The sequence below is a fragment of the Panthera onca genome, chromosome C1 (assembly GCF_046562875.1).
Source record: "Panthera onca isolate mPanOnc1 chromosome C1, mPanOnc1 haplotype 2, whole genome shotgun sequence".
Taxonomy (NCBI): Eukaryota; Metazoa; Chordata; class Mammalia; order Carnivora; family Felidae; genus Panthera; species Panthera onca.
In genome coordinates, this window is record NC_138346.1 from 39,173,996 (window position 1) to 39,199,862 (window position 25,867).

Consider the following 25,867-nt stretch of genomic DNA (forward strand, 5'->3'; position numbering starts at 1 on the left):
ACTTCGCCAGACCCTTTTTAATCGGTGGTTTTGCATGTGCTTCAAGAAGTTATTCAAAATCTCTTTCATTGACTTTTATGAATTCCTGAATCTCTCACTAGTTCATGCAGTTTCTCTTTTCAGTCAGTTTATTCTTGGAACATCTGAGGCTCCGTGAGTGACTGACTGACAGATGTGATTGGCAGGGATCAACTCTATCATTGCAGGGAAGAAGTAGTTGAATGGGGATGAATTTAAAAAGTCTTCAGCTCATTGTTTTGTGAACTGTTTTGCTTTCTTCCTCGGCTCCTTAATGGAGTGGAGCTGGATAATGAATACCTAGGTAAAAAGATCATTTTTTTTGTCAAAAGAATTTGAAAACAGTAGTACCGTGAAAATGTAGGTAGTTCTTTTGGGAAAGGTTTCAAACATTTTCTATCCTAATACTTGAATCGAGATTAATCAAGATTAATCCTTGCTCAGGATCATGATGCTGAGCAGAACGGTTTCCTTCTCCATATGCTGCACCTTGATGTTCATTAAATTTGTTGGTTCTTCCAGATGATTCTGCAAACCACTGGGAATCTTGGACGTTGGGTGGTTTATTAATTATTATTTTAAATTAGTTCTTTTTTCTAGTCTTAAGACTTTATGTTCCTTGAGAATAGAGTCTGTTTCGTCTGTGTTTCCCTGGAGCTAGAACAATGCCTCACACATAGCAGGCACGGGAAGTTGCTGGTATGAACAATCAGGTCAGTTTAGCACTCTGTATTTATGACTTACATGTGACTCCCCTCTCTAACATGATTATTCCTTGTTGTTTGATTATATCTCATTTCCCTTTTTCTTTCTGAGGTGCTTTTGTTAACCTCGGTGATAACAGGAAGCATCAGTTGGTAATCTCAGACTTTGAAATTTAGCCTGTATGTTTGCAGCTTGTGCCCACAACTATTTCAGGTGCCAGTGAAATTGCTTCCATTAGAAAACTTAGTGTGGTGGCGTATCATCTGGAAAGTTAAAAACAACAGTTGATCGTGTCATTGAATGGACGTTGTTCTTGGTACTCTGGTGAAAAAAAGGTCTAAATATATTTGCCAACTTAGAGGTGACATCTGTCTGTCATTTCCAACTCTTCATGAAGCATACATTGTAGTGGGGAGAGACACTAGACACTGGAGAGATATTAATGATTTGTACTGGATATTAGGATGTGAAAGTGCTATGGAGGAAAAATAAAGCAGGGAAAGTGTAGTGCTGAGACAATTGAAATTTTACATGGAGTGGTCTGGGAAGGTCCTACTGAGATGGTGGCATTTGGTAAAAATGTGAAGGGGTAGCAAAATGAGCCATGTGGATATTGAAGAGAAGAGCTTCTGTGGTAAAGGAAACAGTAGATGCAAAGGTCCTGTGGTTGAGTATAGCTGGTACCTTCCAGGAGCTGCAGTGGGACTAGGATAGCATGAGCATGGGTGGCCACGGTGGTAGATGAAGTCAGAGAGGACAAGATGATGTGTCCTCGTAGACCATTATATGGGTTTTGGCTTTTATTCTAAGTGAAATGGGGGGCCTTGGAGGGTTTTGGGTAGAGAACAAATGATCTGACTTCCATTTGAAAAAAATCATTCTGGTTGATGTTTTGAGAATAGACAGCGAGAAATCGAAGATAGGAGCAATGAATGAGATGGGTTTTTGTTTTGTTTTGTTTTGTTTTTAAGGTTTACTTATTTATTTTGAGAAAGACAGCAAGTGAGCAGGGGAGGGGAGAGAGAGAGGGAGACAGAGAATCCCAAGCAGGCTCTGCGCTGTCAGTGAAGAGCCTAATGAGGGGCTTGAACCCATGAACCGTGAGATCATACCTGAGCCAAAATCAAAAGTCGGATGCTCAACCGACTGAGCCATCCAGGTGCCCAAAGGAGATGATTATTTATTCAGAGGACAGATGATAGTGGTTTGGATCAGACTGAAGCCACTGAAAGCTAATTCCTATCTTCCCATTTTTGAATTGGATTCTTTCTTTGACTTAGAATTCACTCCACATTTCCATGGCCTGTTCATATCTTTCAAAGTTCAGCTCAATTTTTCTCATTAGGCTTTTCTTAAACACTGCAATCCCTGCTGACTATTCTCTGCAGTGAATTCTTACTGACTTCTGCACTTACACCTTATAATATAGAAAGGAGTTGTTCTCTATTTCTTTCATGTAGGTTGATTGGTTTTTATTTCTTTCCATTGGATAGCAAGGACCTTATCTTGTACTTTTCAGCATAGAGTAGGCACTTGACTTAATAAATCCTTTTTTGAATGCCTGGCTAAATTCTAAAGAAAAGTCCACGTGTGCTCCTACTGTTGATTTGGTCCTTTCAAATTCTTCTTTCCTCATTAGTGGCAGTTAACTACATCCACTCATTTATTTGAAAAACATTTACTGAACACTTACTATTTTGCTGAGGATATAACATGCAAGAGAAATAGAAATTGTCCTTGGAGAGTTTATAGTCTGGCAGAGGAAGACCTGAATCTTCATGCTCAGATTCTGAGGCGTTGTGAGGTACAGAGGATAGGAATGTAAAGAGGCTGTGGGAGGGGCGCCTGGGTGGCTCAGTCGGTTGAGAATCTGACTCTTGGTTTCTGCTCAGGTCATGATCTCCCAGGGTTGGGGGATAGAGCCCTGCATCCAGCTGTGCACTGAGTGTGAAGGCTGCTTAAGATTCTGTCTCTCTCTCTGCTCCTCTACCCTGTTCATGCTCTCTCTAAAAGAAAAAAAAGGCCCCTGGGATTCAATAGTAGGAGAGTTGCCTTCTGGCTGGGTTTTCTTCAAGAAGGGTGGTCTCCAGGCCTTGAACGTGGGTGGGAGCAGTAGGTGGAGAGAATGGCGTGGACACTGCCAAGAATGCTGAGCGATTTCATGCTTAGCAGAATAGATGAGTTCTCAGGGAGAAAGTCTGTATGCGACTTTTTCATGCATTTATTTAGGGAAGTATAAAGAAACAGAAGACCATGAGGGAAGGGAAGGGGAAAAAAAATATTTACACACAGAGAGGGAGGGAGGCAAACCATAAGAGACAAATACAGAGAACAAACTGAGGGTGGATGGGGGGGGAGTGGGGGACAGGGCAAAACGGGTGATGGGTATTGAGGAGGGCACTTGTTGGGATGCACACTGGGTGTGGTACGTAAGCGATGAACCACCGGAATCCACCCCAAAAACCAAGAGCACACTTTACACACTGTATGTTAGCCAATTTGACAATAAATTATATTAGAAAAAAAAAGAGGAAGTATAAACAAATCCACCCTTCAGGTTTCAGCTTTATCAGCCTAAACGTCACTCCCTGTGAGAGGCCTGCCCTGCTCTCCCTGCACAGACTTGGTCCCACCCCTGCCCCTTTGTTTGCTTCCGTCCTGGACCTGTAATTATGTTCCTTGATCAGGAGTGCTGTCATTGAAGGAGTGCTGCAGGGTGGCAGAAAACACCAGAGTCAGAGAGGCCTGCTGAGAAGTGACTGTCTGGATAGGATCTGACACGAACTTGGCTTAGTCCTGCTGTGCTGGTGGGAATGGAAAGAGAGAAGCATTAAGGCTTAAAAAATGTGCTCTGTGGAGTGCAGGGTACCTGCAGCCATTACTAGTGTTTCTAGTTATGACCTCTGGGTGTTTTATGGAATACAGTCGATTGTCTTTTCTAGCAGCTTTGGACAATCAGTAACTAGAAGCTTATGTTTTGCGGTTTGCATTGCAAGGAAAACTTTCCCACGAAAATGTGTTCCAGCCACCACAAAGTGATGCAGAATGTTAAATATCTGAATTCCACTTACCAACAATTGGTAATTATCTGCAGCTTCAGCTAAAGATGATGTTTTGGGGTGTATTCCATGCGGAAAAAAAAAAAAGACATCTTTCGCCCTAGGGATGTTCAGGGAGTAGAAGTTTAATATCTTTCAAAAGAGATGACTTTAAAATGAATTGATTCCACTTCCTGCACTCAAACCATCGATATTTGTCAACAGATAAGCAAACCACCAAAAGTGCTTGATATACAAGCAAAGGCTTTTTTCTTTTTTTAAAGAAATATTTAGACCGTAGAACTTCATGTGTGTTTACTAAAAAATAGGTTGGCATTTTAAAAAGGCATTGAAAATACATGAAGTTTTGATTCCCATTTTTTCTAATTTGGCATAATGTTTGAAAATGACTCTTGAGGGGTGCCTGGGTGGCTTGGTCGGTTAAGCGTCCGACTTCGGCTCAAGCCATGATCTCATGGTCTGTGAGTTCAAGCCCCACGTCAGGCTCTGTGCTGATGGCTCAGAGCCTGAAGCCTGTTTCAGATTCTGTGTCTCCCTCTCTCTCTGCTACTCCCCTGTTCATGCTCTGTCTCTCTCTGTCTCAAAAATAAAAAAAGTTAAAAAAAAATAAAATAAAGAAAATGACTCTTGAAGTTTTATTCGTCTTAATTTAATAGAATTTTAAAAATATAGATTAGTGTTTTAAAAAATCAGGGGCGCCTGGGTGGCTCAGACAGTTAAGCGTCTGACTCTTGGTTTCGCCTCAGGTCATGATCTCACAGTTCGTGAGATCGAGCCCCATGTTGGGCAGTGTGGAGCCTGCTTGGGATTTTCTCCCACCCTCTCTCTCTGCCCTTACCCACTGGTGCCGTGTGCTCTTGCGTGTGTGCTCTCTCTCTCTAAATAAATAAACTTAAAAAAAAATAAAAAAATTGATATCCATGCCAATTGAATACCATTCCAGTAAGGGACTCGTTACAATCTACAATCAACTTTTGAGGTACATGAGTAAAGTTGTTGCCTTTCTTCTTCCCATACTTGCTCTCCGATCCTATATTCTTCTCTTGTTACATATGTAAGGGTCTGTCATTTGGGTGCTCATATTTTGTTACTTTCATTTTTCTTTCTCTTTTATTTTTGTCCAGCATTCGTTTCCTCTTCTTCTAGTTACAACCATTCCCCTTTTTCTGAGGAAGCTGCCTTCACTTTTGGTCTGGATGCCTTTTGTTCTCCCAGGGTGCCAGCAAGCTTTGTGAGACTGCCTTCTCAGCTGCACAGCGTCTCACTGCACCTGCACGTCTGAGTACTGTTAGTTTTCTTTTTTAAAAATAATTTTTTAAAAGATTTATTTATTTTTGAGATAGAGAGACAGACAGGCAGACAGACAGACAGAGACAGAGCATGAACAGGGGAGGGTCAGAGAGTAGGAGACACAGAATCTGAAGCAGGCTCCAGGCTCTGAGCTGTCAGTACAGAACCCAATGCAGAGCTGAAACTCACGAACCGTGCAATCGTGACCTGAGCCGAAGTCGGACGCTTAACCGACTGAGTCACCTAGGCGCCCCTATGTTAGTTTTCAAACTGGACATTTTAATGGATAAAAAATTACATCTCATATTTAAAATATTTGTTTTTTGATATGTAATTATCAATTATTTAACTTTTTCCTTTTGGGAATTATCTATTCACACCTACAAAGGTAAATTTAGTAGTTGAATTAAAAACCTTATTGAATTTAAGGAACTCCAAAGAGTTAAACCAAATCGTAATGATTTTCTCTTATTTATCTCGTATATTCAGCAATTGAAGGTTAAAACAACATCTTGAATGCACTGTTGGACTCAGTCTTTAAGATTAATAGCTTTTTGGGGGGCGTCTGGGTGGCTTGGTTGGTTAAGCGTTCGACTTCGGCCCAGGTCATTATCTCACAGTCCGTGAGTTCGAGCCCTGCGTCAGGCTCTGTGCTGACAGCTCAGAGCCTGGAGCCTGCTTCAGATTCTGTGTCTCCCTCTCTCTCTGCCCCTCTCCCACTCACACTCTCTCTCAAAAATAAACAAACATTAAAAAATTTTAAAAATTAAAAGGTTTTGGAACTTAAAATGATTTCTTCCCATTTGTGTACATTCCTTTTCCAGACTGACATGTGGACTATTTTTATATTGTGGATCCTAACATATTATTTGGTGAAACTGTGAGAAGGACAGGCTTTTTCTAAAGAGCAGGAGCCTGGAGGGTAAATTGCATTTTCTGATACTTCTCCCCCTGAGAAGAGGAAGTGAGAGGCAGGCAGCTTGAGTCAGCTGAGGCTCTCTGTCAAATGCCCTGGAGTCCTGGGAGCACTTACTGACAAGTGTTGTAGCAGGGATTTTCTGGTATTAATCACCTTACTAGAACATTCTTGCTGAGTAAGCTGAGTATTGGGGTTATGATTATGTAGGATAAACGCTGAGTGATGACTATGATTGCTTTCTTTTAGCAGGAGGTATGGTGGAAATCCACTGGGAGAGATCTGTAGTTGGGAATTTGGTGATGACTTTCTTCATTTCCTGTGTCAACTGGCCTGGCAGGTCTGATGGGTGGCTGATTTCTCTTCCTAGGTTTCTCACATCTCCGCTTATTGCAGGCTAATTATATTTTCTTTAGTGTCTCTTGACATCTTTTCGCCCTTTGTTTCCCTCATTTATATAGTAAAACACACACGGAGTTTAAAGCATGGTATAGTTGAGTAGGTGTGTGTGTGTGTGTGTGTGTGTGTGTGTGTGTGTGTTTATGTGTTTTTGTTTTTGTTTTTTTGGAATTTGAATGGTTAAACAATGTTGTTATAGCTTTGTTTATCAGTATACAGTCTAGGAAGTTAAAATCCTAGGGTGCATTTCTAGTTTGACATGGAATGTTGTCAGTACTTACCCTTCAGGTGAAATTCAGTAAATTGACATTCACCTCCAGTTTCTTGAGCAAAAATATTTTAAATAAAGATGCTTGCTTAATGTATTTGTCGTCTGCTACTGTCTCTGTCTTCTGCACAAAATCTGCTGCTTTTGGACATGAAGTCATATACTAAGGTGTTTTGCAATTTGCTTGGTAATTACATCTCTGTTGACCTCTGGAAGAAAAGTGATTTTGTTTTTAGCTGTTGTTTAAGCAGATGTCCGTTATCGGAGAGAGCAGCATAGTGCAGACCTCATCGTAAATCAAGGGGGTGGGGTTTAAGGAGTGCTTCATCATATTACATTGTGTCCTTTGGGAATGGGACCTAGAGCTGCAGCAGCGCTCCTCAAGGGAGAGATTGTCTAAGGAGCTTCCAAGGACCAGCTTTCTGTGTAATAAGTATGGTGGGTACTAATCAGTTTCCCTTCCATTGGCTTTATCTATAAAGCTTTTCAGAACAGCATGGATACTTATCTGAAGAAAATTTGTCTTTCTTATTGCATAAGGCTTAGGTATGAAACCAAGAAGTAAGTCAAGACTTCTTAGATTTCAGTAGGAAAAAATATAAAGTAGCCATTTGCTGTCATTTCAGTAGCTAATTTGCCCATGTGGGAATAGTGGTTTGAATAAGGTAGTTATAAAGGAAAATTGTATCTATAATATGTAGAGTGGTTTGTTGTTTTTCATTTTCATGCAGCCTTGAGAATTTTTGCATGATGTTTGATCTTATTTACTGGTGAAACATCAACTCTAAAATATACTTTTCTTTACCTATAGGGGAGAAATGAAATTTTCCAATACAGGCTTGGACTATTGTCCCTCATCGTAATCTGAGCATTTTATTTTATTTTATTTTATTTTATTTCATTTTATTTTATTTTATTTTAGAGAGAGAGTGCACTCACTTGTGTGTGAGTGGGGGAGGGGCAGAGAGAGAGGGAGAGAATCTTAAGCAAGCTCCATGCGAGCCCAATGCAGGGCTTGATCCCACAACCCTGGGATCATGACCTGAGCTGAATCAAGAGTTGGATCCTCAACCGACTTAGCCCCCCAGGCATTCCCTATTCTAATTTTTTTTCTTTTCCATTGATCTAAGTTATGTAAAGTAAAATATCTGACTGAGGCTTTTTTATTTTTAAAAAAAATTTTTTTAACGTTTATTTATTTATTTATTTTTGAGACAGAGAGAGACAGAGCATGAACGGGGGAGGGTCAGAGAGAGGGAGACACAGAATCTGAAACAGGCTCCAGGCTCTGAGCTGTCAGCACAGAGCCCGACGTGGGGCTCGAACCCACGGACCGCGAGATCATGACCTGAGCCGAAGTTGGCCGCTCAACTGACTGAGCCACGCAGGCGCCCCTGAATGAGATTTTTAAACCCTGGACTAGTAAGGCTTTTAGAGATGATTTTAGTTGATTTTAATTAACAAACAATAAGGCTGTTATTAAGCAGAAACTTGCATTTGAATATTTATTTTTATCCCTGGCTTCATAATAACCAGCAACTCGACCCACCTTCACAAGAGTCTTTGGGACATAGTGACTTGGGTATGTTGCATTTACTTCCAACTCACCGAAGATCGTATTGATTTTCTTAGCCCCATCAATGTTTCTGGGATTTTATCGCTGCTTGGACTGAAAATCCAGAATTTAGTCCTGATTTTTCCCCACTTTGATCCCCTGTATTCATTCTGTTGCCACATCTTTGGGCTCGCTCTTTGAAATATTCCCAATTGATATATTTCCCTTCTGTGTTACTAAGATCCGTTTTTCAGCACTCAGTGCTGGATTCCTCACTTAATCAGCTTCTGACTGGTTTACCTCCTCTGTTACGCTCCTTTTACAACCAGCCCTGCAGAGGCTCTCAGATTAAGTTTCTCATACTTATATATAATGTTTTGACTCTTGTGCTCGAGACCCTGCAATGACTCCTGCTTATCACTCTTAGGTTCCAGCTGACTTGTTTTCTGTTCTGTGCCTGAGGTTCTTCTAATCTCACCTCTCAGTTCCTGGCTTGTGGGTGCGGGGCTCTCAAAGTTCTTTCCTAAGTGGATTGTTTGGAAATTGGAATTATTATTTTTTTTAATGTAGAAACAATTATTTAAGAGACGTGGTTGGGTTAAAAGCTATAACTCAAAGGGCTGTGTATCCATATGTAGCTGATTTCTGGCTTCTGAGAGCCAGGAGCCATGTTGAATAGGGAGGCAGGGGAAGAATGGACTATTTTCTCCATGGGGTCATCTAACATGAGGCGGAACTTAGAGTAATTTTTCCTGTGTAAAAAGGTAGTCTTCAGCATTTGATTTCTCTTAACTGTCTCCCAACCCTTGGAGCTACTCCAAAGTAAATCGTACATTAATTAATTCAGTAATTATATTGTTACTAAAAATAACAGTAGTTGCTTTTTACTGAACACTTTCATGTATGATTTTTCTTAAAAATATTTTTTAATGCTTATTTATTTTTGAGAGGCAGAGCATGAGCAGGTGAGGAGCAGAGAGAAAGGGAGACATATAATCTGAAGCAGGCTCCAGGCTCTGAACTGTCAGCACACAGCCCATTGTGGGGTTCACGCCTGTGAACTGTGCATTCATGACCTGAGCTGAAGTCGGGTTCTCAACCGACTGAGCCACCCAGGACCCCCTCACTTAAGATTTTTCTTTTCTTTTTTTTCTTTTTTTAAAAAATTTTATTTTTTATTTTTTTAAAATTTACATCCAAATTAGTATATAGTGAAACAATGATTTCAGGAGTAGATTCCTTCATGCCCCTTACCCATTTAGCCCATCCCCCCTCCCACAACCCCTCTAGTAACCCTCAGTTTGTTTTCCATATTTATGAGTCTTTTCTGTTTTGTCCCCCTCCCTGTTTTTATATTATTTTTGTTTCCCTTCCCTTATGTTCATCTGTTTTGTCTCTTAAAGTCCTCATATGAGTGAAGTCATACGATTTTTGTCTTTCTCTAACACTTACGATTTTTCTAATCCTTACAGCAATCTTTCATGGTACTTTAAAGTCATCTCCATTTAATAATTGAGGCAGGGTGAAGTTCAAGCATGTGCAGCTATTGATTTATAAACACAAGTCTTACAAATAACCTGTGTGTTTGTGAATCACTTGAAAGAATAAGTACTGTGTGAATGTTTATTAAAGAAATACACAGATAACCTCCATCCTTTCTCCATGTCAGCTCCTCCCCTGCCGTACATAAGCACCACTGAGACACTGTTCCTGCTTTTAAAGACTGTGTCGCTTCAACAGACCTGGTTTCTTTCGCTGTTCAGAGACTTTTTAGTTTGATATAGTCCCAGTTGTTTATTTTTGCTTTGGTTGCCTTTGCTTTTGGTGTCAGATCCAAGAAAAATTATTGCCAAGACTGACGTCAAGATGCTTACTCCCTATGTTTTCTTCTAGGAGTTTTATACCTTCAGGGTTTATTTTCAAATCCTTAATCTGTTTTGAGTTGGTTTTTGTCTACTGTGTAAGATAAGGGTCCAGCTTCATTCTTTTGTGTGTGGCTGTCCAGTTTGCCCAGCACCCCTTATTGAGGAGACTGTCATTTCCCCAAGCTTGCATTCTTGTTGGGAGAAGTATGCAATAACCAAATAAATAAGTACATGGTACTGTGTGGCACATCAGGTTATGGTAATTGCTATGGAGAAAAATACAGCGAGAGAGGAGAGATGGGGAAGAGATGGGGTGTTGCGGTCTTAAATACGATGGCCATTGTATTTAAGAGAGGAGGTGACATTTGAGCAAGTTCCTGACAAACACTGATGGGTTACATTCCTGTGAGAAGGAAATTGAGCAGGTTAACCTGTGCTCAGTGGTAGATTTCAACTGTGTTTAGCACGTGTCACAATTTTCTGTCTTGCTATTTTAAAATTTAATTTCCACAAGAAATAAGTATATGGGGTGGGGGTGAAAGAAAAGAGGACCATTCCTGAAGGTGGGGTGTCTGGGAGAGGATAAACCTAAAAGGACTGGTAGGGAAATCTGCTTGTCCTTAATTGCCAGGGGGAAGCTGTGCCCTGTGAAATCAAGGGCCACAGGTGCGTGATGGCCTTTGCCATCATGTGACCTCAGACTATAGAAGTTGTTTCTGACATCATCAGTCGACAAGTAGAATAATAGGTTTTATTTTGACAGCAGAAGATTATTGCATGGCCGGGCTTTCATAAACACTCTTTAGGGCTTTACGTCTGGGAGGCTTAAACCTAATTCCCTCGCATTGTAGCACTAATGCTTTGTGCTTGTCTGTCTCTTGCAGCTTTGTAGGAAGCTAACCTCAGGATGGCCAGCTCAGCCCGGGAGCACCTGCTTTTTGTGCGGCGTCGAAATCCCCAGATGCGGTACACATTGAGCCCAGAGAACCTTCAGAGCCTCGCCGCCCAGAGCTCCATGCCAGAGAACATGACCCTACAGAGGGCAAACAGCGACACAGACCTGGTGACCTCTGAGAGCCGCTCCAGCTTGACTGCCAGCATGTACGAGTACACGCTGGGGCAAGCCCAAAACCTCATTATCTTCTGGGACATTAAAGAGGAGGTGGACCCCAGTGATTGGATTGGACTTTATCACATAGGTGAGTGACATAAGATGGACTTGCATGTGACGTAGAGCATATGTTTTTACTCTGACAGTTTCCTAGTTTGTATTTTTTCCTGGAAAAAAAAATCACCCACATACAAATAAACTCAGCAAATTCTGGGAATTTTTTTCCCCAGAAAAATTAGAGTCAAAAATGATAAATACCTTTGCTGATATGAATTTGTGGTTACATTTCTACCCTGATTAAATGCCAGAACCTGAAGATTTTACAGTGTTTTCTTTTAAAGAAAGAAAAATTCACATTGCCCTTGATCAGTAGTCCCATTTTGGGGAGGAGGCGGATATTAGCTTTTACCTATATTTTTGAACTGACTGAAAAGAAGTCTAGGTTTAGATAACTGATGTGAGAAAATGTTCTGTAGTTTCTAAAGATTGAATTCCATGAAGAACAACCTGCAGTCTGTGGTGTCTTTTTATATCAAAATTCCTGATGTGTGCTTGATCAGTTAGGTGAAGAACATGTCATATTCTCTTAATAAATGACTTAGAAATAGGTTGCTGTTTGTTTTAATAAAAATGTCCCAGCTGTATTTAGCTAATTTGTACCTGTTATTCCTAGGTGAGCGAATGATGAATGGCACATGCCAGAAAATATAAAATTTGTTTTGTTGAAAGCAAAAATCAAAACCTATCAACCAGGCTTAAAGAAAATCTAAATTAAATGTGATAATGGGACGCCTGGATTATCATCCAACTGTTGATTTCAGCTGAGGTCATGATCCCTGGGATTGAGTCCCATGTCAGACTCTGTCCTGAGCATGGAGTCTGCTTAAGGTTTTGTTTTTTTTTTCCTCTCTCCCTCTGCCCTTCTTCCTGATGCACAGGTGCTCTCTCTAAAACAAAGAAACAAAGAAACAAACAAACAAAATCCTTAAAGTTGGGGAACTTTTTCACTCAATGAAGGGAATTCTTTTCAAAATTTAACATCCAATATTTAAAAAAATTTTTTTTTTTTAACGTTTATTTATTTTTGGGACAGAGAGAGACAGAGCATGAACGGGGGAGGGGCAGAGAGAGGGGGAGACACAGAATCGGAAGCAGGCTCCAGGCTCTGAGCCATCAGCACAGAGCCCGACGCGGGGCTCGAACTCACGGACCGCGAGATCGTGACCTGAGCTGAAGTCGGACGCCTAACCGACTGAGCCACCCAGGCGCCCCAACATCAAGTATTTTAATAGAAAGACATTGTTGCTTTCACTGCAGATTATAAGCCAAGCATTTTGTTGTTGTTTTTTAATGAATAAATTAGGGGGAAATAAAAGACCCAATCATTTATGGCCGTGCTCCTCAATCAGGGGTGATTTTACCCCCTACAGGACATTTGGTGATGTTCGGAGACGTTTTTGGTTGGCACAGTTGGGTAGGGAATGGGAGACCAGAGATGCTTCTACACATCTTGGAGCGTAGTACAGAACAGCCTCCCACAACAGTTCTCTATTAGCGCCACTATTGACAAATTCCGATTTAAGGCAAAGTAACATCCTTTCAGAGATTTTATTAAAATGTTAAGCCCACTAAAATTGGTGTTTCTCAGCAACAAAGAATTGTATTTGACTAAAATAAATTGATTTGTATTGCTAATGCAACTCCTTATTAATCATGCTGGATAACAAATCTAAAATGGCAAAAAAACAAAATTCAGGAATTTTTATATTTTCCTCTTATGACAACAAAACAAAGGGAAAAGTCTTCAGAGTTCAGCATTTTTACCCAAGTGTGTTTAAATATATATATTCAAAATTAGGAAGGGAGGATTTTAAAAATTATATTTTTATACCTGCTGTCTATTATATTCACTGAAAAAGTTATAGTTTTGATGTGACTTTAGAAGTAATTCTTTTGATTTTGATATAACTTCACCATTTTGGATTTCACAAAACTGTTTTATTTGTTCTTTAATATGATTTTTTTTATATGTACCTATCTTCCAGTTCACTAACTTTATTTTTGCATTTTCATTCTGTTGTCAATCCCATCCAATGGATTTAAAAATTTTACTCATTTGACTTTTCACTTATAGAATTTGCATTTCTTTCCCTTTTTATAGATTTTATTTTTCTTATGAGATTCTCTTAATCTTATTAGATTTCTAATGAGTATGTTAACTCATTCAGACCATATTTTCCTTCAGTTATTTGAATTGAATTGAATTGAATGTAGCTGCTTTAAATTTTCTGCTAAATCCAGTGTCTGGGCCCCCTAAGGGGCAGTTTTTGTCGTCTGTAATTCTCTTGACCGTGGATCCCATTTTCTTGTTTGTTTGCACATCTAGCAGTTATTGATTTTACACTGGCTGTTGAGAGTTCTAAGTTGTCAAAATTCTGAATTCTGTGGAACAATTTTTATTATTCATCTATTCATTCATTCATTTATTTTTGAGAAAGTGAGAGTGAAGCGGGGAGAGGGGCAGAGGGAGAGAGAGAGAGAATCTTAAGCATACTCAGTGTGGAGTCTGACCTGGGGCTCCGTCTCACAACTGTGAGATCTTGACCTGAGCTGAAATCAGGAGTCAGGCACTTAACTGACTGAGTCGCTCAGGCACCCCAACAATTTTTACTTTAATGTTAATTTTTATCCAGTAGGCAGATTTATTTCTTTGCACTTTCTAGGTATGATTTTCCACCTCGTTAGGATGGATCTGTGGAAAGCCCAGTGTGGTTCCCCAGCACTTCTAACTTGATGGGATATGGGATTCAGCCTCTAAGTTTGGTCTCTCCTGTGGATTTTGTTAGGGCTTTGTTAGGCCTGGTACTTCTTCCAAAGCAGCATTTCTGATGTCTTAGCTAGATGCCTGGAATGATGATCAGGTGTTCTTTTTCTTCGGCTGGGTCATAACTCCCGTGTTCTCCAGCACTGCTGGACCTCACGGAACTTCAACACACTGTCAGCCCTGTAGCAGCTGCTCTCTGGAAGGCCTTGGTAGTATTTCCCTGCACATGCGCAGAGCAGACATTAGCCAAAGGCCTGGGGGGCATCCCGATGTGCACTTCTGGCCTCCACCCCTCCATAGCTCTTTCCTTTCCTGTGCCCTGCCTGTTGATCTCTGCATCCTCGGCTTGTCAGAACTTCCCAGGACTCCAGCTCCCTGCGCTGCACTTGGGAAGTCATCACCTGGCCGAGATCTGGGTGGTCATAGAGTCACCTCCTGAGTTTTTCTTGTCTCTGGGATTTTTGTCTTCAGCCACCTGCTGTGCAATGTCTGCAAACCACTGCCTCACAGTTTTACAGTTGGTTACACTGGGAAGGCCAGTCTGGAACTAATTATTGGCCTATGCCCTGAAGCAGAAGTTTTCCCCATGCTTTTGATTGACAGCAGGGAGTAAGCAGTTTCATTTTATTTTCCCATTAATAAATGGTAGTGGAAGTCCCGTATGTTTGTTAGTTCTTCTTAGTATGTCTTCTAATAGTTTTAGGTCCGTGGCAGGGAAGAGAGGGCAAGCACTGGAGCCCTCAGGCCTCTTGAGCGACCGGGATGCACACGGAGACTAAAATTTGCAAGTAAAAATAGCACTTATGTAGAACTTGGTGTGCTTGGGCATGTTGTTGGTCTCAACAGGTCTTCTGCAACCAATGACTCTGAAAGGCCCAGGTCCCAGCATCTAAGACATTAAGTATGGCTCATTTCTGTAGTTGAAGGGCCACGACTGTGTTTAGAAGAAAAGCCTGACTTCCCTGGGACCTCAGAATGACTGAACAGAGACCTGGCCTTAAGCAGAGATAGCCATTTCTCCTGAGGCTCAGATGGGCTATTCTGACCTCTAGACTGGAGGCAGCCTCACTTCTGTGGGGACTTTGCCATCCCATGTGGACAGGGATAGATGGCAGCATTGTCATTTTTAACTGACAGCTGTTTCCAGATCCTTCTTCCTTACAGGGTGAGGGTTAGGCAGCAAGCCATTCATCTAGAGCAGGTAGGCCCTCCCCAGATTCAGGAAAGTTGTAAACTTATATGGCAATCCAACCAGTGACTAGCGTAGGAGTGGGCGGTGAGCCAGGCCTGGCCAGTGAGATGTAAAGGAAAGTCTTTGGGGGAGCTTCCTTTTCTGGTGAAAAGCCAGAGCTTCCTGTAGAGTCATTAAACTTCCCCTTCTCTTGTACCTGGGAATCTGCCAAAAGGCCATGAGATCTTGAATTGGTGCACCTGTGTATCCACCGTAAGACATCAGTCAAGAGTAAAAGCCAAGAATGACAGAGCAGAAAGTTAGGATGAGCTTGGACTGTCACTACAGAGTTCTTGCTTCATGTGAAAAAAATCTTCCCCTCTTTGCTTAAGTCATTATTGTGAAGCTTTCTTGTACCTGTTGTTAATGCTGAGCTGCTAGGTGGTATTGACATGCAGAAGGGAAAAGGAGGGACATCAGAGGTTTGCGAGGGCAGGAGAAAGAATGTGTGGGCCACTGCAGTAGTTACTACTCCCGGGAGTGTGCCCAGCACCGTTTCACCAGAGTTAAAGACTACCAGGTTGTGTTTTATAAAAGCAACAAAAATCTGATACCAAATTTTTGAAAGTAGTAACTCCAAGCCATGCGGAAATTTTCAAAAGTTTAATAGGACCAATCGTGTGAGGGAAAGAATCTATGAAATGAGTAAACTAAGTAACCTGAATATATACCAAACCGTTTTCTTGGGCATTGTTACGTGAAAGTGGTGAGGGGATACATTTGGAGAAGCTGAAAGAAAAGAGGAAATGCAAGGCCAGGATGGGGAAAAGAATTTCAGCGTACAAATGACATCACCAATTTAAGGCTGTTACGGCTAAACAGAAAAATATTCTCTCTCAGGCTCTGACATAGGTGCACGGAGAATCTAGGGTTCCTAACAATAGCACATGTGTCAGGTAGAGATTCAGACTCCTGTAGCTCTTGGTAGGAAGCAGCCACCCCTCGTTAGCTGGATCCTGAGAAGCCAGGCTGTTTCCTAGCAACGCCTAGTTTTATTTGCGGAACAGAGAGATGGTCTCTATAGAAATCAATCCCAAAGGGAAAGGATTTGGGTGGAACGTCTGGCCGGTGAGGTGTGGTTTACTGGCACGCCCTGCACTTTGATTGTGTTTCTCTTGGCTTACATTTTCTTACTCTCTAGGAGTGTGAGTGTTGTTTGTGTTTGGCTAATTGTTAATAAGGTTTTGCATTGTACAACTCAGTCCAGATGACTTTTAGCTAATCTGGAGAGAAAATATATACTCCTGGGTCAGAAAAATAAATTGTTCTCCAGGTGTTTGAGGCACTTTATAGGTCCTATTGGGAATACAAAGAAAACAAGTTGAAAATATCAAAGCGCCATTTGGGGAAATTTGGGGTGTGAACACAGTTCTTAAAACAGGTGCTAATTATATTTTCTCTCTCCAGAAAGTCTCACATGCACCCTGAGATTTTCACAGACGATTGCAATGTAGCTATAGCCCTGAATCTCCAAATTACAACAATTAGTGCCTCGTAAATGGTTTTCAGAAATCGCTGGATTTATAATTTATTTTGGTGTCCATAATTAGAAGTGACCTCTGACAAGATTAACACTGCCACTCATTGCTTCCTTCCAAGCTGTCTAAATAAAAAGAGCCAAATGCTTAAACATGCAAAAACACTTAGGGTACCCAACACAAACAACTTTCCATGAAAAATCAAATGATCGCTGTTTAAAGAGGAGACAGAGCATATTAAATTCGTTTCAGGTTCACTATCTAATTCCCCTTGACCTTTGGTCTTGTGCTTTTATTTCTGGCTGTTCAAAAGGAAAACACTTCAAAAGGCTTACTTTGCTGTTTCTCATTTTCAGGCAAGTTGAAGTCCCTAAACAGAGCTAGGAAAACGCTCCTTATGAAAATTAGAAGTATAGAGTGTGCTGTGCACCAATGCTTCTCAAAGTGTGAGTCTGCGATTTATCTGTGATGAGATAAGAAGTTGTCTCTAGAATGTAAATGAATGCCCTGCATCCTTCATTGAGAAAATGTCACTGATAAAAAATTAAATGAAATAATGGGCTTATTGATGTAGGTATTTCATATTCTGGCTCAAGCTTGTCTTGCCATAGACCAGGAACAAATAGTTTGCCAGCCTTTCTCTGGACCACCCTCAGTGTCTGCATGCCGATTATATCTTCAAAGGTGAGTGAGTGGCACAACAAATGTATTTTACTCTACCTTAAAAAGTATTATGGCTTATGTATTATGATATTTTTCATATTTCTTTGCATTTGGATGGTAAAAAAAAAAAGTAGGATTGTAATAGTTAACCAAGGCAGTTAGAGTATGTATTTTAGACCTTTAAGATCCCAGAATTTAAACTGGTATTTTATAGATAAAAAACTAAGGTTCAGAACGGTGAGCCATACAGCTAGTTGGGAGCTGTCAAGGCTGGAACTTAAATGTCTTGTGTCTCAGTTTTCATTTTCCCCCCTTGTGTTGCAAAATGGAGTCCAGTGTTTTCCACCCTTTAGTTATTTACTCAGCACCTTCTTGAGTTTTGCCACATTGGATTACCCCCCCCCCCCCCGTACTATTAATATTTTTCTTTAAACCATCTGATTAAGACAAACAAACACACAAGCAAACAAACAAAAAACTGGTTATCTACCCTGACTTTGTTTTAAGTAGTAAGGTCTGGGACAGGTTTTCTGTGTTAGTTATATTTCTTTCCAACATACATTAACTGTTAAAAAAAAAAAAAAAAACTTTTGTCTGTGCACCACCAAGATTATCACCCAGAGCATACTTTGAGAAACTCTGGGGTTATCAGTGGTTAAGAACACAGACTCTGCAATCAGACAGACTAGTAAATTAAAATACATTTACTAGCTTGAGTGAAATATGTAATATTTTTCAACCTCCTGTCCTCATCTGTAAAAAAAAAAAAAAGAAAGAAAAAGAAAAAGAAAAGAAAAAGGAAAAGTACCAGTATGGTAAGAAATAAGATACTATGTATAAAGTGCTCAGCAAGGTGCCTGGGCTTTTTGTAAGGTCGTGCTAATTGCAAACTATCATCCTTTTAGCTACTGTTAATCATTTTCCTGGTGGTCCGAAGCTGCACTGCAAACTTATCCACTGGTTGAATCCACAAGAAGAGATTTCTGGATTAAAGTGACATACCAGGCCTCTTCTGCTTACAAAAACCAAAACCCAGTCCTTTGAATCAGAGTTCTAGAAATTACATAAAGCATTTAAATTTTCAATACCAAATAATACAGGATTTTAATGTGAGCATCACGTAGGTTCTAAACCAACATGCTTTTAAAGGTGATGGGAAAGCTGCAGTTTAATCCAAAATTCAATCAAATGGAACAAAGAATTTATGTATGAAGTATTTAGTTTCCAGAATAGCTATCCAATATAGCAAAGAGTGACTTGTTCTTAAGCTCTTTGGTATTTTGGCTTGATTGCTGCCAAAGAAAAGTTTTTTCAGGTCATGTGTTTGCATTTTAGAAAATGCTTTTAGAACCTAAGAGCTTTGAACATGAAGTGGTTTTTGGAGCAACTTAACTCTAAATTACTTTTTGTTACCTAGTTGTACTAGTCAGCCTCAGTCAGATTATGCTGTGCAAATGAGCTAACCCTGAATTCTCAGTGACTTAACAGAACAAAAGATGATTTCTTGCTAATGCTGTGTGTCCAGCATGGATTGGCAGGGGGTTTACTTTGTACTGTCATTAAGGCATGCAGGCTCAGCATCCTCTTGACTTTTGCCATATTGGATTATTAAAGGTTCTGCCATCTTGTCATGACACCATTTGTAACAGGAGGCCTCTCCAGGCAAGTGTTCAGGGAAGAGAGCACTGGAGACCCCCATACCAGCTCTTACATGCTTGGCCCCAAGGTGACATATTTCATTTCAGCTCAGGGTCCACATTCAGCAGTAACCCCATGATCTGCCTAACTGCATAAAGACTGGGAAATGGGGAGAAGCCCTTGGCCATGTAGTGAGCAGTCAGTGTCTCTGCCATGGTAGATGTGTCTTGCTAACAATGTGTCTGGTCCTCTAGTCTGTTTCAAAGCCTAAGACATCTATTCTTGCATGGTCTGGAAGAATAGATGCTGGGGATTTAAGAAGTGTCATACTCTGGTATATACTTTATAAAGTGTTCAGGAGACTGAATGAGAAGCACACCCAGAGCAGGACCAAGGACAGTACCTGAACTATGGATGTACAATAGTTAGAATCTGAATTCACAGCATTCATTGGCATCGCAGACCATCACAGATCTTTCTTAGAATATGCATGTTAGAGATTTGGTTTGCAGAGAATTCCATGTATTTAAACTGGTTATGGAAGAGTTCCCTGGATAGTAGGCAGGCTTTAAAAAGATGGATGGCTCAGTGTATCCGAAGAAGTTTTAGTATATTTTATTCCCTAACGTACTGGAAGAAAGCCATACTTGAAATAGGCATTCTTCTGTCTACATACTGAGATGGTGAGGCGGTTTTTATTTTTTATCTGGTTATTCTAGGAAAGTTATCTGAGGTGTTTTTTTCCCCCCTCATGTAACTTGTGTCACTTTTTCTTAAAGGATACTTATATAGGTGCTATAATTAGTAAATGCGAGATGATTGTATTTTGTGATGGAGTTAAGATGGCGTTGGCATGAGGTTTAGAAATTCTTCGTTCTGATAAAACCCATTACAAACTCACAAAATAATTGCTTCCCACACATACTATTTTTATAATGTTTGTTGGAATTGTCTTTTCATGCTTTTCTAAGGACTAATGGGCACATCAATAAGAAAATACATTTATAATGTCATCTTTTTATCCACATATCTCTCTTAAAGTCTGTTATCAATTGCTACATCAGCTTCCTTTGGTTAGTTTTTGCGTGATGTGTCTTTTGCCACTGATTTCCTTTGAGCCATTCTTTGGGATGCCTCAGATATATCTGCTGTGAATCATCTATGGTTTTATGATTTTTAATCCGATCTGAGTGACCATCTTTTAAAATTGGTGCATTTAGTGTTTTAGCATTTGCTGTTATTTTTTGATATATTTGGACATATTTCCATGTCTTACTATATTTTCTGTGTTACGTGCTTTTTGGTAGTTATTTTTTTTCAACCTGTTTTTGTGCCTTCCATTGAAATGATGACTTTTATTTACTCCCTATCTTCCACATTTTTCCTCATTTTATTTGCTTGGAAGTTAAACATTCTAGGTCTAGTCTGTTAGCAGTTATCCTTAGAATTTTTGTCATGTATTATTGAGTTAAAGGTTAAAATGAATCTGTGTCTTCACACATCTCTCAAGCTGTACAAGGATCTTAGAACATACTCATTGCAATCACTTCCTTCTCCACCTTTTCTTTTACTATCGGCAACATTTAATTCTACCTGTTTTGGGGTGCCTGGGTGGCCTGGTTAAGTGTCCAACTCTTTGTTTTTTTAGCATTTATTTTATTTTTGGGGGAGAGAGAGAGAGAGAGTGTGTGCGCGCACAAGCGGGGGAGGGGTAGAAAAAGGGGGACACAGATCTGAAGCAGGCTCCAGGCCCCAAGCTGTCAGCACAGAGCCCAATGTCGGGGCTCAAACCCACAAACTGTGTGATCATGACCTGAGCCGAAGTCAGATGCTCAACCGACTGAGCCACCCAGGCGCCCCTGAGAGTCCAGCTCTTGATTTCAGCTTAGGTCATGATCCACGGTTGTGAAGTCGAGCCCCACATTGGGCTTCACGCTGGGTGTGGAGCCTGTTTAAAAGTCTCTCTCTCCCTCTCCCTCTGCCCCTCCCCTGCTCTCTCTCTCTAAAAAAATAAAAAAAAAAAGAAAAAAGAAAAAAGAAATTCCAGCTTGTTTTAAACCCCTTTTCCCATATTAGTCATTGTTATTATTGTTGTGGGTTTTTTATAGACAGGGATTGTTCCAGTTTTTTATTCTTCATAAAAAGCCACCAGAAAACTTAGTGGCTTAAAACAACAATTTATTAAGTAGACAATAAGGATTAAAACAAGAGACTGATCTGAATCAGCAGCACTGGAGTTCATGAGGTTTGATTTTCTTACAAAACACACATGCACACTCAGCAAAAGTTGCATTCTAAGATAAGTGGAAGCAAACAGAAGTTTCAAATTTAACTTCAAATTCTTGTTGATGTGCCAAACCAAAGAATATTCCTTTCTTTTTTTTATTGTTAATGTAGATAATGATAAAAGGTACCAGGTATACCTGAACTCTTCTTGTCATTTTCTCCAGTGGGTTTTCCCTGTTATGTGTTCTCTCATTCATTTTGCACATTTATTATTTTTTTAATTAAAAAAATTTTTAATGTTCATTTATTTTTGAGAGAGAGATAGAGCACAAGCAGGGGAAGGCAGAGAGAGGGAGACACAGAATCTGAAGCAGGTTCCAGGCTCTGAGCTGTCAGTCCAGAGCCTCATGCAGGGCTCAAACCCACGAACTGTGAGATCATGACCTGAGCTGAAGTTGGGCGCTCAACTGACCGAGCCACCCGGGCACCCCTGCACCATTTATTTTTATCTTTATCTTTATTTTTATTTTATTTATTTATTCCTTTAAAGTTTACTTTTCAGAGAGACAGAGACAGCATGGGTGGGGGAGGGGCAGAGAGAGAGGGAGAGAGAGAGAATCCCAAGCAGGCTCCACACCACAGCACAGAGTACTATGCGGGGCTTGAATTCACAGAACTATGAGATCATGACCTGAGCCGAAACCAATAGTTGGACACCTAACTGACGGAGCCACCCAGGCACCTTTATCTTTATTTTAGACCAGTCTTATACTGGCAGTCTTTGAGTTAGAATAGAGCTGTGATAACTATCAAAGTCATTGTATTAATTTCTGACAGTTGTTTCCCACGGTCTGGCTGACATTACTGTTGGATTTTTGAGTAAATATAGGCTTTCTTTACAAATGTATGTACTTCATATGGACAGCAGAGGAACTGTGAAGAGCATCTCAGATTTTCAGTCTAAGTGGTAGGGACCAGAGTGTCATAAGTCGGATTCAATGGTGACATGAGAGAATCCTTCCTCTACGTCCTGTTTTGTGTGTGTGTTTTTTAATTTAAAATATGAATTGCAAAACTCCCAGTATATGCATGTTCATTGAGAAAGCCTGAATTTTCTTTTCCTATATAAAAATTTAGCAGTTACTTGATCACATTTTTCTCAATTTACTGTAGTTCATAAAATCATTAGAAGAACAACACTAACTCCGTAATTATATCTAGAGCTTGAACTGGGTAGAGTCCAGCAGTAGTAGAGTGGCAAAAAGGATGGTTTTGGAGTGGGGGTGTGGGATGGGTCTGGATTCAAGTTCTGGCTCAGCTGTTTAGCTGGTGTTTGGGAGTTATTTCACCATTCTGAGCCTCAGTCTCTTATGTAAAAATGGGAATAATATCAACCGTATACATTTGCAGGGAAGGTGAAACAAGATGACATCTGTGAAGCGTACCCAAAGGTAGTTGCTTTGTAGGAGGTAGCCGCCACCCCACCCACAGGCTTTGTGGAGAGTCTGCTATTTGTCTGCCACTAGGCACTGGGATACAAACATGAATCAGCTCGCGTTTTGGTGGGGTGAGAAAGAGGAATGGTTCTGCGTGTTCGGGACAATATTACAGAGGCCACGAGAGCATGGTTTAATGCCTGAGATGGGTTCAGGGACTGGGAAGGTATAGAAGGTGCCTCACTAAGATGGTGATATTTATACTTATCATCGAATAGGATTTTTTTTTTTTTTTGGTACTTACATGAGAAAACATCATTCTGGGGGGTGAGAATTTCATACGTACGTCTCTTTCTCATGAAGGGTTTATGTCAGCTTAACTTGAGGATTGCACCTCCTGTCCTATCCCTTTTTTGCCTGGCTGACTTATGTGAATCCTTTTTTAAATTTTCTTTTAAAGAATTTCTTTTATTTTTTAAATGTTTGTTTTGTGTGTGTGTGTGTGTGTGTGTGTGTGTGTGTGTATGTGTGTGAGAGAGAGAGAGAGAGAGAGAGAGAATGAGCATGTGCAAGCGGGGGAGGGGCAGAGAGAGAGGGAGAGGGAGAGAGAGAATCCCAAGTAGGCTCCACGCTGCTGGCTCAGAGCCTGATATAGGGCTTGATCTCATGAACTGTGAGATCATGACCTGAGGTAAAATCAAGAGTTGGATGCTTAACCAACTAAGCCAGCCAGGTGCCCCTGTGTATCCTTTTAGATAAGATTCAGAAGTCACCCACTCCATGATGTACCCCCAGAACTAAGGCAGGCAGTTGGTCTGTTTTGCTGCTTCCTTAGGAACTTTTTCATATCAGTGTTTCAGTGCCAGTTACTGTGTGTTGTAATTTGCCTTTTTCCATGTCTGTCCCTTCAGTTGCACTCTTAACTCCTTCACTGTGTCCTGTGCACGTTGTATCCTGAGCACCTCACCCAGCTGTCTGTGCTGCCTTATTCATGCAGATTACTGAATTTCACTGGAGAGTAGGTTTTAGGCTAGGGCAGTCATGACAGAAAAGTGAGTACTTTTTTACTGGAGATTTATTCCATTTATATAGTTTTCTCATAATTTTATTCAGATTATTTTTGGTATTCATTCACTCATTTATTTGTTCAACAATATTAGGAGTTTATTATATACCAGGCATCTGAAATAAGTTTTAAAATATCTGTATTTAAGATCATAGTTAAGGAGCTGTCATTCCAGTTGTTTTTTTTTCAATCATCACATAATATATTGGCCTTTTGCTTCCTGTTTCTGTACCTATGGATTCTCTCTTCAATATGGAAAGAGCTATGTGTTTAAATAGAAATGAATTTATTCCCTGAATTCAGTGTGCTTACTGCTTTATACCCTCATTCTTTTTTGTCCTTATTGTCTTGTTTCCAAAAATATGCATCTGCTGTTCTAAGCAGTGATAAGGGTTTATCTGAAAGTTGTGGGTAGTTTGGCATGAAGAATATCTGTTTGCCATTCTAAAATGTACTACCTTTATATTCACACCATAATTACTAGACATCTGTGACCAAGTGCTGGTATAAAATTGTTGATGGATCAAAGAATGATCGATCATCTTTTTACTCCATAAAAATATGTACAATAGTTTTGGGGACTGTAATTATAGCACTAACCTATAATATTGGACACAAATATATTACTGTAAGAGTAAAAAAAACCTTGAAATTTCCAACTGAGAATTTGCATTAAGTTAATGATAGGATTTTAAATATTTGTATACCTTTTTAAAGTGTCCAAATAGATAGATTTTTTAAAGTGTAAGTCTGTGGCATATTTTTGATAGGGTGAAGCATTCCATGCAAAAAGGAAAGCCGTAAGAATTCAGTGAACATCTGGAGGACATTAAATTTTTAGTTTTGAGCTCTGTGACAGCCATTTTTTTTTTTTTTTCTGTTCACTTAGCTACCAAACCCTGTCATTCCTGAGCTATTTCAAGGAGATAAACAAGGTGAACTGTGTATGCACATGCCCCAGTGTAACTGCTGATTTGAGCAAAGTTATAGGTCAGCATCTGTCAGGTAGTTTAGAATTTTCTAGTTCATCATATGATTTATTTGCCTGAATGGAGAGCTATGAAACAAATAAAATTGCTCAAAAATTTTTTATGTTTATCTATTTTGAGAGAGAGAGAGAGAGTGAGTGAGGAGGGGCAGGGAGGGGCAGACAGAGAAAGGGTGAAAAAGAATCCCAAGTAGGCTTCATGCTGTCAGCTCAGGGTCCGAGGCAGGGCTCGATCCCAGGAGCCATGAGATCATGACCTGAGCCGAAATGAAGAGTCAGACGCTCAACCGACTGAGCCACCCAGGTGCCCCAATAATACAATTACTTTTTACAAATTAATTATTATTAGTTGTAAAAGTCTCTCCAGCTAGAGTTATCATGTTTGTGTTATGTGCTGCTATTGTGGAACCTCCAGAATTCCTCATTTTACATAAATTTCACTCAAATGTAGGGAAACTATTACTTATTTAAGGAAATCGAAAGCTGGTAGTGAAGTGTATTTTTCATCATCTGGAATCATTAAATATATGATCCATCTGTTGAAGTTTATTTTAAAACTTAGAGGCACGGAGGTTTTAGATTTAAAAAGGAAATTAATGATCATTTACTCTGCTGGCCTCATTTTACAAATGAGAAACTGAGGGCCCAGATGGATTAAGTAATAAGCCCACGGTTGCTCAGTAAAGTGGTTGGAAAAAACACAGTGTTTAATAGGAATTTCCTCCACAGTAGGGTTGCTTTTTAAAGGGAGTTAGGTACTAAAGTCAATTCCTGCAGGTGATTTTGAGTTTAGCTAAAATTACTCTCGAAAAACCCCAGGAAGGCAATAGGACTTAACACCGAGTTTGACCCAGCTGGTTTTCCTTCAGTATTGGAGCAGACTCCTGTCTTAGATTGAGTGCCAGAGAAGTTGGCTTGTGTTTAGGAGCTGTTTTTATACCCCTCGAACCCTATCCTTTGAAACTGAATTTCCACTCAGCCTGGTGGGACCCTTGAAAGAGCTGCACCCTTCATGCTCCCTGAAGGGGCACACGCTCAGAGTCTGGAAAGGTTCCCATGCAGTTCAGATCGTTCTCTTTCTCAGTCTCTTGTCTTGTATCGACTGGGCGTGTGTGGTTACACTGGAGTGTG

At 40.2% G+C, this 25,867-nt stretch overlaps 1 protein-coding gene across 4 annotated transcripts in view; it reads left to right on the plus strand.

The window, feature by feature from the left end:
- HECW2 (HECT, C2 and WW domain containing E3 ubiquitin protein ligase 2) overlaps positions 1–25,867 on the plus strand; it is a 371,931-nt gene that overhangs the window by 124,048 nt on the left and 222,016 nt on the right. For all 4 annotated transcript variants that reach the window (XM_060622749.3, XM_060622748.3, XM_078451061.2 and 1 more), the window contains exon 2: positions 10,960–11,274. In XM_060622749.3, the coding sequence (XP_060478732.1) occupies positions 10,983–11,274 (292 nt within the window). In that variant the 5' untranslated portion in view covers positions 10,960–10,982. The remainder of the gene's footprint in view (positions 1–10,959; positions 11,275–25,867) is intronic.